A 12,450-nucleotide genomic window follows, 5' to 3' on the forward strand; every position below is an offset into this window, starting at 1 on the left:
AGACCAAATGTCTAATGAGAGTAGGAAATCATCTGCCATCACCATATAATCTTTTAGCTGACTGCACAATATACAGCCCAAGGCAGTGGGGAAGGCTCTCATTAATTCTGGTACTGATGCTCAGTTTGGTTCACTTCTGCGTCTTGCATACTGAAACATGCCTTGTTTTAGAAAGCCTCCTGGCAGGCACCAAATAGCCAAAGTGGCAGCTGCTAACCCATTTGGTTAGAGAAGAGTGAATCAAGTGACCCAATCTATAATTTCTGGTTCTCTTTCAAGCCTGTAATTTCATCTTTTTTGCTTGTTGGTTTGTTACGGACAACCACTGGCTCCAGGCATAAGAGTAGCCCCTGCCCCTAGGAAAAGGAAGGATGCTTTGCAACAGCTTCATTTCTTTCAAAATTAAAATAGGTCAGTGCCCTGTCCCCTACATAAAGAGTGTACTTAAGTTGTTGCATTATTTCATATCATTGCACTGCAATGCTAAAGCTTTGGAAGTCTGCCCAGTTTATCTCCAGAGGCAGAGTGAAGGCGTATTGCCCACAAAACGAGATCCTGCTTATGCTTCAAGCTCTTCATATGAATCTGATTTGCCTTTTCTTCCCAATACATAGCAAGTGACCTACAGCTTATTCTATGATTTCCCGCCATGATCTTTCTTCTCTGTTCATGCAAAAGGATCTGACAACTATGCATTTAATAATCCACTGGAAGGCAATCCAAAGGGAATTCTTTGTTCATTTTTTAAAGTCCTTTTGACAAAGTCTTAAAATATATATCTGAAATTGGAGAGCTCTGCTATTGGAATGAAGAATATTAACCATGCTTGTTATCATGGTATCTGAACATATTTTAGGTGTAACAACAATAACAACATTTTTTAACCCTGCATTTCATTCAGATACCAATCAGAATGGGGAGGGGGCAGTGAGGTTGGAGGGATCTTAGCATAGCACTAGGGCCACAATCGTAAAATATGGAAACTGGTCCTCATCTTTTCCATCAGATGAATAAGTGATCAGTCCTTAAGTCTCTTTCCAGTCTTGTGGTAATAAACTGCCACAGAAATTCTTACTTACAACAACAGTGTAGTCATTTTTGTAAAATACCGTGTTGTATTTTTTAAAATTAAAATTGTGTCACCTGTACTTTCAGTGAAATCTTAGAGGCACAAGGACCATTGGACTCTTCCACACAAGCACACATAGAACTGCACTCATAATATAAAAAGATAAACATGAAGCTGGAGGCAAGAAGTGTTCACACTGGTTTCTCTTCTGGGTCCAATAATTACTTTCTGGAATCTTATCTTTTAAAAACTATGGATCCTCCATGTACTGAAACTCTTTATGGCATATTGCCTGGTGTACTCTGAAATGCAATGTTTCTTGCTGTGTGCCTTCAAGTCATATCCAACATATGGTGACCCTAAGGTGAACCTATCATAGTTTTTTTTTGGCAAGTTTCTTCAGAGGGGGTTTGCCATTGCCATTCTCGGAGGTTGAGAAAGTGTGACTTGCCCAAAGTCACCTAGTGGATTTCCATGATCAAGCCAGGATTTGAACCCTGGTCTTCCAGTGTCCAACGCTCAAACCATTACACCACACTGGCTTTTAAAAACTGTTGATCTTCCATGAACATAAACTCTTTATTGAATGTTGCCTGGTGTACCCTGAAAAGCAATGTACTGAGAGTATTTTAATTGTTCGACATCTAGGCAATTCACAAACACTTATGATGCCACATAGATGCTGGATCAAACAATCATGCAAGGATCTTACCTGGACTTTTTCCTGCTTAACTTCCATGTTCCTTGTAAATGGATTAGAAAGAAAAAGTACACAGAAATGCACCCTGTTGAGGTGACATTTCACCCTCAAATATAAAGCTAGTACCCATCAGCAGAAGAGGTGAGAAATGAGGCCTCAGATTTAAGTTCTTTGTGGCATTCACTTATCCTCTTTCCATGTCATTCCTATATATCACTAACATTATATAATAGCAACAGAATGGACTAATATTATCTTGGCCTCTTGTGCCTGGGAACTCTAACCATGTTAATATGAGATTTTCTTTTAATCAATGGAGATACAAAAAGGTATATTTATCTGAGCTGCTATAAAAATGTAAAGGCGTCCCCTAGAATCCCCCCTGATGTATTACACAGGTCAGTGCAATGTTCTCCCCAAGATGAGTGATTACTCCTAATCTCTAGGAGTGTTCTCAAACATACTAATTTCATCAAGTTCTTGCCTTCATCTGAATGTGGCAGTCTCATTTCATACTACTGTCATCTGCTACTACTTTTTGGTTTATCTAGACATTGTTGTATGTCTTTAAGTAGTTTTCAACTTATGGTGACCCTGAGACAAACTTATCACTGAGGTTTCTTGGCAAGATTTACTCAGAGTGATTTGCTATTACCTTGCTCTGAAGCTGAGAGGGTGTGACTTGCCCAGGGAAACGTTTAATATGTTTTTTGGAGTTTCACCTGTACTGTGAGCTGACTTTATTGGGCTACATGGAAAATTACAAATTTTAAACATAGAGGTAACAAAATGCATTATGGAGATATCCAATTTGTTCACCTTACAAGGTTTCTGGTTTTACCTTGTTAGGACCATGATCTTTGTAGAATAATGTTTTTATCAAAGCCACTGCCACATCACATCTTTTCCCTAAGAGCTTTTCCAACATTCTCTAGGTGTGTGTAAAATGTTCCTCAACAGAATGAATAGGATAACAGAGGATGTGTCAAAAAGAAGGAATGGGGGCTGTGGAATGGTTGTATGAAGGTAAACTGGCTGGCCTTTTATTCTTGCAGAGCGAGCACTGATACCTTTGCAGAGGCGTGAGGTGAGGCTCCCTGGTCCAAGAGCAGAAGTGCCACTTTCTGATTATCATAATGTGCCGCAACATGCAGTGGAGTTAAACCACTCTAAAAACACATGCAAAACAAACAGGCATTGTTAGAAAACCACTTTACATAAAAGATTGGAAAAGTAGGTTAAACTAGATTTAGTGAGATTACTGTGATATTAACTAAGGATTTGAAATGGTAAAACAACAACAACAACACCGTACAACACAAAACTCTTTTTAACTTGCAGGCAAATATTCTCCCACATAAGGTGCAGTAATAATCACTATCATCATCCCAAACTGTCCAAACAAATAAAGTATTTTTCATGTTTTTCTTAAGACTCAAATAACTTATTGCCCCTCCTGGATTTTAATAACATTAGGATGCTGATGGGGTGAGACTTCTATATTTACATGCTTTCCTACATCAAAACCTCCCTGTACATTTAGAACAGATCTATCACACTGGATAGAAGTAGTAGCCTTCTTGATGGTTTCAGTGTGCAAGAAATAACTGTAAAGCAGACAATTAATCAATCAATCATGGAATTAACTCTGTCCCACCAGTTCTATTTACCACAAAAATGTTCTAGAGATGTACAGTTCAGGAAAGGTTGTATAGAATGTTAGTTTAAGTCTGATTCAGTAAAAAGCTAATTTCATGTAATTTATTTTCTGTGTCCTAGTAAATCCCCTACAGTGTAGTGTCTGAGAACAAATGGGTCATGCTAAGTCACAACAGGTGGTATAATAAAATGGGTGGATTCTGAAGGTGCACAATACTTCAAGATCCCACCACAGTTGTTTAGGGGAAATCCAGGACTGACTTAATAAAAGCCTGAAGATTTGTGTGAAAAAGCATATAAATATACAAGAGATATCTGCTGCTACTGCTGGTATTTGTCATTGGACTCATAATGGAATGCTCCAGGCTTGACAAATTCTGTAGGAGCAAGAAGTGGCTTTTGTCCATTTTACCTTTCCAGCAGCATCTGGAGATGCATTCTTCTGAAGCAGGAGGTTGGCTACTTCAATTTTGCCATACTTGGCTGCCACGTGTAGAGGAGTAAACCCTTTCTGCAAGAGAGTAATTTTCATTAGTTCTTCTCTTTAACATCAATATTTTTAAAAGGATCTCAGCCACAATCAATGTTATAAAAGCTATGGCACGGCTGTGTAAATAAATGCAGAGCATGACAGTGGGCACAGAATTCTGTTCCTTGAAATTGACAGCTTTTACAAAAAGGGAGTTCCTAATCCTAACCCATTGCATATCAAAATAGCATAACATAACAAAAATATCTTTATTTCAAAGAGGTAACCATGTTTAAAAGTAAGTGATTTATTTCAGCATGATGGTATTTAGCATTTATGGATTATAATCCATTCCTCAAATGCTTGACAGTGGTTTGCAAAACATGAAAACTCATGCTAAAATAAACCTTTTCATCTTGAAGAAATTCTTGAGTGTTTAAAACTACATTTGGCAAAACAGGTGAAGCCAGAGTTTTCAACAAATGAAATATCTTAGAGCTGTTGAGAAATTAAAAAGCGGTTGCCCGATTCGGCGGGCTGACCGCTTTGCCGCTAGACGCAGCGAACGGCTACAAGCCCCAGAGTGCTCTGGGGCTTGCCCCAGCTCCCTATTGGTGTGCGGGGTGAAGGGGAGGCCCTTCCACCCCGCGACGCTCTGGGAGCTGGGTTCGGTGACCGGGAGTTCCGGTCCTCCAGGGCAGATGATTGGTTCTGCGGGCCTGGAGGAGGAGTCTCCTGGTCAGGTGGTACTGAGGGCGGGGCTTAGGCCTATATAGGCCATGCTGCCAGCCCCGGCCCTCAGTCGGCGCTTGGCTCCGGATGGTTAGGAGCCAAGCAGGAAGGGAGGAGGAGCTAAGCCTTCTCCCACCCACCCACCGCTTGGGTTTGGGTTTTTTGTCACAACTTTGGGGCGGCAGCATAGGCCAGGATCTGCACGGTGTGGTACCAGGGCTACGGAGCTCTGATTTGGGAGTCAGTCGGGACCCGGGGGCGAATAGGGCAGGCGTATGGCCATTGCGGGGGCCATAACGCGAGAGCGCCTCCCGGTGACTAGGGGCTTAGCGAATATGTGAACGCATGGCAGAGATGCGGTCATACGGTGTGCCTTAGCCCCTAGGTCATCCCAATACCTGGTGGGTGCCAGGTTGTGGTTAATCAGACAAACGTGGGGTTGTTTGATTTCGCAGATCCTGACCTCATGCTTTGTGCCAACCCTACCAATGGTTTGCTTAATAAAGTTGTGGCCTTTCCTCCAGCACGGTCTCCTGTGGTTATTCGGCAGCAGCATCTGAGGCAAATATCAGTGCTGTGGATAATGCATGGCCTTCCCCCCTCAGCAGCAGAATTATACCTGTTTTAATTGTTAGATATCAAAAGCATTATTTTTCAGTATTATTTCTCAATGTTATTTGAATTTTTTACTGTTCTTTTTTTTGTAATATTAAATGAATTTTATTACTTTAACAATTTAATGAATGTATTAGTGAATTAAACAATTAAAAAAAATCCCTTCAGCTTTTAGCATTAATAAAATTTTTAATTTTTAATTTTAATTTAATTTTAATTTTAAAATTAAGGTTAACACATTAGCAGTAATCTTTCCAGTGTCTGATCTCAGGCCAGGGTAGTTATACCTTAGTCTGAGAGTTGTCTGACATTTCACAATGCCTCATTCATTCACTCACTCACTCACTCACTCACTCACTCACTCACTCACGGCATTTATTTATTGCCTCTCAACCCACTCAAGCTCCTGAGGCAATACAAAATTAATGCCCTTGGGCAGTGATTTTCAAACATGGGTCCTCCAGGTATTGGCACTTCAGCTCACAGAAGCCCTTGTCAGTTTAGCCAACAGTCAGGAATCCTGGGAGATGATGTCCAAAACATCTGGAGGACCAAAGTTTGGGAACCACTGTTCTAGAATATCTTTCTTTTTTCATAGCAGCACACTGTGGCTAGGCTTGCCGGCTCAGAATCTTATAGTATTATCCTTAGAATCCACCCATATCTCTGTTACAAGAGGCCATGGTTGCTCCTCCTTATGAAAACATCTATGTATCTGAAGAATTCCGGCTTGTACTATTTCTGGTTCCTACAGCACACCTCTTAATGTAGCAAGTTAACAAATCAGGGAAAAGGGGTGGGGGAGTAGCATATCCCTCTTGATGTGCTGGTGTATTATATGAAGGAATTTTTTTTTTAATGTGGAGGATTTATACATAGGATATATATTCATCATCCCCTGGCAGCATTTTAAAAGCCACATTGAATTCAGTTTTGGGAGAAAGGTGGGATAAATACCAGTAAATAAAATATATAAAATAAATGGTACGGTCCAGAATTGTGCCACTTTGCAATGTAGAATGCCTGTAGAAACTTTGGAACTGCCACAGAACTACACATACACAAAGGGAGCCCTGGTGGCACAGTGGTTAAATGCCAGTATTACAGCCATTCACAGCTGTAAGGTTGTGAGTTTGACCCCAGGCAAGGCTCCAGGGTCGACTCAGCCTGGTATCCTTCCATAAGTTGCTAAAATGAGTACCCAGCTTGTTGAGGGCAATTAGCTTACACTTCATAAGCCACTTAGGGAATGCTTAAGTACATTGATAAGCAGAAATGTAGCTGCTATTGCTATGATACAGATTGGGATGGGGATCATACAGCCCTCCAGATGTTGAAGCTTGACTCTTAGCAGTATACTAGCCAGCTTATTAATGCTGGGACTTGCTGTTCAACAACATCTGGAGGACTATCCTCATCCCAATACAGACATTTGATCATTTGAACATTTATCTATTTGACAATGATGTATTATGGGTGCATTGACATTATTTAGCAATTGTTTGTCACAAGAGAATGTTATCCTACAGTTCAGTACTCCATTTGGAACCATTTATATTTACCGGGATGGACCGTTTCTGGCCATACCAGAATTATTTTCAGAAGGTTTTCCACGCGGCCTACCTGCTGCACCTAAAGTTCTCTCACCTTAGTAGTGATACATAAAGATGCTCCATGGTCCAAAAGGACTGATGCTACATCTTCATGTCCTTCACGTGCTGAAAGGTGTAAAGGTGTATATCCTGATGTCGTGGCGGCGTTTGGAGAAGCTCCTTGCTGTAACAGCTGCTGAACTATATCAGCTTTGCCCAGTCGTGCAGAAATATGCAGTGGTGTTTGGTCATCCTAAGTGAGAAAGGGAAAAGGGACCAAATATGGCTAATTATTACTATTAAAAGGGTGGTTGTTATGACCAACTGGCATGTGTGTCGGGAGAGCCTAGATAGTACAGGAGTACTATGCAGAAAGCAATGTATATACTGCTTCTCTACTGTTTCAAACATTACCCTGTCTCAAGTTTTCACTTAATCTTATCCTCTACAAAACATGATTCGGTGCTGTGGTATATTATATATGTATATGAGTACATTAGGTTAACAGAAGATGTGTGTGTCTGTGTGTGTTCTTTCAAGTTGTCTCTCAGCCTATGGTGATCCATGAATTTCATAGGGTTTTCTTTGGCAAGGAATACTCAGGGATGGATTTGCCAGTTCCTTCCTCTGAAATATAGCCTAAGGAATCTGGTATTTATCGACAGTCTCTCATTTAAGAATCAACCAGAGCTGACCCTACTTAGCTTCCAAGATCAGATAGGATTTGGTGCCTCAAGTATAACAGATAAGATGCAACATATATTATTACTACCAGTGCAAGTGCATTCTACTTTTCTGCCTCAGTCGAGCAACAAAGGCAGCTCATTATTTATGAACTATCCATCTAGTCTTTCGGCACTGATTCCAAGGCTGAGGACATCTATATCTGGGCCTCTATATCAGCAGATCGTTCTAGGAAGCCTACCTCCCAAATTCCTGCTCAAGGCTCACAGAGAGTAATCCAGAGGGCAGAGCTTGGAATGTTAGCTTTTAAAAACAATTCAGTCCCATTGTTAGTTGAAGTAGATTTTTTTCAAAAAGAGCTTGTTGCCATTATAATATTTTTGTACTATAATCTTTCCTAATAATAACTAGAAATCATTATTCATTACATTAAAATAGCAGTTTTGCTTCCCCTCATTCCCATTCCAAATACATTCCTATTACCAACCCATCCCACAATTTCTTACAGGTAACCTTATTAATTACTCATTACTCCCAGGCTTTGCCTGAAGCCATCCTGAAAAGATGAATTCGTAGGTGTGATGCCAGCATGTAACAAGTAGCTGCCAGGGTGCCAGTACCTGAGCATTGTCCACCACTACCCTGATGTTTGCCTAGGCAAGATGGTTTGGAGCTGCCATTTAAATGTCCTCATTAAATGTCCCCATCTGGGAAACTGTGAGAAATTAAAATAAGAATCCAAGCCAAAGGGCTACTGCCATGGCCATGTAAACTGAGTAGGCTCAAGAAGGAAGCCCATCACTTTGCTGAGAGGGCCTCTAACCTGAAGGCAAACTTGCTGATTCTGTTTTGGAACCAAGGGTTCAATTCCTTCACCCTTAGCTCACAATCTCTCCTCCAATGCCATTCACATCCCTATACATGCAAAGACAAAAGACGGACATGAACACTACACAGTGAAAGGGAAACATGCCTTTTAAAATTCCTGCTTATACAGGGTTCATGGATGAGACTAGTTTAACTATTTGGGCTATTATGACTTTCAGAGCAACACCTACTCTTCCAAGATGATGCTGAAGAAACTGACTTTGTTGCTACTATTATTTGATACCTGATAACAAAATATATTCTGGGACTACCTTTTAGATACAGGTTACTTTTTGGCCAACAACTCTAACAATCTCTCAGCCAGTATAGTCACTGGCCATGCCAGCTAAGGGATTCTGAGAGTTGCAGTCCAAAATGCAACTTTCTGAAGTTCTGCTTGATATTTGTTTCCAGCCCCCAGTCCACTCCTTCTCGAGGTGTACCCTATTTAGACCTTGTTACATCAGGTTACAGCCCAAATAGAACAGGGCCATGTGGCCCATTAAAATCTCCATAAGATCAGGCAATAGTTCTTGAATACTGATTCTACCCCAGAAGATCAGGCAATAGTCCATGAATACTGATTCAAATGGTTGGTCTAGAAGGCACATCCTCCTGCACTTACTCTTTGATTGAACAGTAGCACTCTCTCTATCTCTGAAATATCAGGAGCATGCTATTTTCATCATCTGTCATATGGAGAAATAAGAAGCTTACCTTGGCTTTAGCTTCTACCTGAGCTCCATTCTGGACTAAGTATCGAACAACTTCTGACTGGCCAGCTCTGGCAGCCATATGAAGTGCTGTCTCTCCCCTCTAGGAAAGTAAAATGTTGTTGATATATTAAGGTACTCTGAAACACCTCTCCTCAAAAAGTTAAAAAAAACAAACAGAAAATATTTCAGCAACAAGAACAAAAAGCTTTCATTTTAGTCAGAAACCACTGCAGCATGAATATTTTTTAAAAAGCTTTCTGGGAACATAACACTGAACCCAGTCAATATTTGCCCTCTAACTCTGGTCCTCAGAAAGTAATTTATTTCAGTATTGATTTTTCTAACTATCACAGTACATGAGTGTTTTCTTGTTTGTCAAGGAAAATTATCTATTTAAAAACATGGTGCTCTGTTCAGAGTACCAACACAACATTGTGTTAAATGACCATTCAGAGTTGGTCAGGCATTTGTAATTATGTCAAGCTTTATATATTCAGATATGCACATTTTACTTCAATTTGATTCTCAGCTATTGTACTCTAATAACCCTGACATCTGCTGTCAGCGGGCAAGCTCTCTGCTGGGCAGATCAAAATAAATCAATAATGATATATAAGTTTGCTTTAAAAATGCAGAGCTTCACCTGCTACATCACCAGGAAAACAGTAAAAACACCATGAACTTTGATTTGAAAATGGGAAACAGCTTTCTAGATGCTTTGCAATACATGCATCTTTAAAAGCAAACATTATGCATAGCACAATGGTGCGCTGAATGTCCCTGTAATGTATAGAGCAGATTGACAAAGGCATCCAGCTTGACAAAGAACAGTCAGCAGTAAACTACAATAAAAACTGCTAGTGGATGTGGAGTGGATGTGTTTTCTGAAGCTCGGTTATTTTCAACTGCATCTAAAACAGCTTCATTTTTAACACATTTCACACAGTGCCTTTGGGAGCAGAGAGGCACTCTAGCATAACTGTGCTGGACACAGGCAATATGTCCTGATCATCTGCTGCAATCTGTTAGCAACATCAACAGAGCGGAGGGAGGAGTTATGTGCCCTAAGAAACAAAGTTCAATTGCTAGTCCCAAATAAAACAGAGCCAATGAATAAATGGGAATTTAGTAAATGACCACTTACCGATTGGTAAATTCTAGTAATATAATGGGCCTATTTAAGCTGGAACTAAAAACTGGATTTAGGCCAAGTCAGGCCAATACTTGTCTGAAATTAGATAAATTGAGTGACATTAAATGAGTTCTAAATTTTTCCAGTGTGAAAGAAGATGAGGCACGTTTAGGTAAGAATTTGGGTGGAGATGGCAGTGGGAGAAAAGTTCTCCAAGGAGACTCCAAACTCTCCTCCCTAACACAAATTTGAGTGCTTGTGTTTGTGAAAGGATTTACATTCACCAACCACTGGCAATAAAGCAGAAGCTGAATAAATCTGGTCAGCAACTCATCCTCTTTAAAGGGCTGCTTCACACATTTGATATAGCATTTGATATAATACATTTGTATTCATACAAAAAAAACTTTTTAAGGCTATGTTTGAGAACAGAATACAGTAAGCAATATTCCTTATTGCTGAAGCCTTGAATATATCAGAATGCTGCTGCAGCACTCTTTATAGCAGTGGTATGGTGCTTCTAAGTTCCTTCCAAGTAGCTACCTCACAGTGACAATTGACCCAAAGTAAAGTGAGGTGAAAATCCTCATGTTTTAGCATGTTAATTCAGCCCCACAAACACAAAGACCAAAAGAACAGAGACTGCGGAGTTCTCATAATTAAGTAACCTGACCATTACCTGTATTGCCTCTCCCTATTCTCCCTTTCTTTCATAAAATTACATGTCAATTCATTTGTATTTGCATTCCAGTGCCAGCTTTTTTGTTTTGACAAGATGCTCTCCTGACCAGTTGTAATAAAACCAACACTGAAGGAAACTGCTTGGCTCTTTGACATCTTCCCCCACGGTGCACATTTCTGCATTAACTGCAACTGATCCAAATGTTATACACCATGCATAAAAATTACTTTGTTCCATACAAGCAGCAGTATCAATGCACTACCTACCACATGGTGTGGATCAATTATATATTATATAACTTATTCCTACCCCCACCCCCACCCCCGGGAGTTTGACAGCCTATGTAATAAAATGCACAGAAACATGATGATTTCCTGCAGAAAATACCACTATAAGGAGTTCATTCCAGACATTTCCTCTCTGAGTGATGGTAACTCTTTGCATAAACCCAGAAGCAACAGCAACAAGAGTGAACACATTAAATTAATGTCACACAGGATATGCATATATAAACGCTGGGCATACATGTCTTAACTTGTCTAGACTGCAGCTTTTCAAGCTCTCGAATAGAACAACTATAGAACAGAACCAGATGAGCAGGAACTATCCTGTGCTGGTCCCTATTCACAGAACATAAATACAGCTTTGAAGATGAGTGACCCTGTGTAAGTCCCTGTTGGCTATGTGGGTTGGCAAGAAGAAACAATGAGTGAATTATGTGACTGACAGTACAAGAAGGGGAGATGCCACACCTCGCAACTCAAGGGCGAGGATCCACCTGTTACTCAGACCACAAAGTAACCCCAACAGATTCCAAACTCTTGTCATGATGTCTATCTAGAAAAGCATCCAGGCAAAGAGAAAGGCACAGTGGAGATAAACTCACCACATTGGTTGTGTTGGGTGATGCTCCATGATGCATCAATTGTGAAACAATATTTACATGTCCCATAAAGGCAGCAACATGAATTGGAGTCAAACCCGACTGAGGTGGGGGGGGGGGTAAGGTGGTGTAGAAGAGAGAGAAGAAAAATTACCGTAAGATAGCACGATTCATTATGATACAGCATAGAATGAGACATGGTAAAGCTGAGCTGTATAAATCATGGGAGTGAAGGTGGGCAGTGTTGTAGGTTTTCTAATGAGCTCCATATTAAATGGCTATAGAAACAAACCTGCTCAGAACAAGAGTTACTATTGAACTGATTATTAAACCAACCTGAAATACTGTTAGGGAGGACGTATTCTACATTTTACCAAGGAGTTGTCACTAGTCTTTGTCAATGTTTTCTCTTTTCCCTCCCTCCACTAAACTAATCCGCAGACATAGCAGCATAAGGATGGAGGTCTGCAGAAAGGGCCCTCCTCTGTTTCCCTGCAATAGGGGCAACACAGTGTGGGAGGACAGGGGAGAGGGTCTTCTTGGTTGCTGAACTCCAAATGCAGAATGCCCTTTCCTTAGAGGTCCAAATTACACCAACATTGTTTTCTTTTCAACTTCAATTAAAATATGGTGTTTTACTAAATCATATA

General features: G+C 40.4%; 1 protein-coding gene across 10 annotated transcripts in view; it reads right to left on the bottom strand.

Annotated features, from left to right (window-relative positions):
• ANK3 (ankyrin 3) overlaps window positions 1–12,450 on the bottom strand; it is a 284,245-nt gene that overhangs the window by 126,350 nt on the left and 145,445 nt on the right. For all 10 annotated transcript variants that reach the window (XM_042458759.1, XM_042458766.1, XM_042458765.1 and 7 more), the window contains 5 exons: window positions 11,804–11,902; window positions 9,105–9,203; window positions 6,892–7,089; window positions 3,841–3,939; window positions 2,840–2,938 (listed from right to left, as the gene is read on the bottom strand). In XM_042458759.1, coding sequence (XP_042314693.1) covers window positions 2,840–2,938; window positions 3,841–3,939; window positions 6,892–7,089; window positions 9,105–9,203; window positions 11,804–11,902 — 594 coding nt within the window. The remainder of the gene's footprint in view (window positions 1–2,839; window positions 2,939–3,840; window positions 3,940–6,891; window positions 7,090–9,104; window positions 9,204–11,803; window positions 11,903–12,450) is intronic.

The sequence above is a fragment of the Sceloporus undulatus genome, chromosome 3 (assembly GCF_019175285.1).
Source record: "Sceloporus undulatus isolate JIND9_A2432 ecotype Alabama chromosome 3, SceUnd_v1.1, whole genome shotgun sequence".
NCBI classification, from domain to species: domain Eukaryota; kingdom Metazoa; phylum Chordata; class Lepidosauria; order Squamata; family Phrynosomatidae; genus Sceloporus; species Sceloporus undulatus.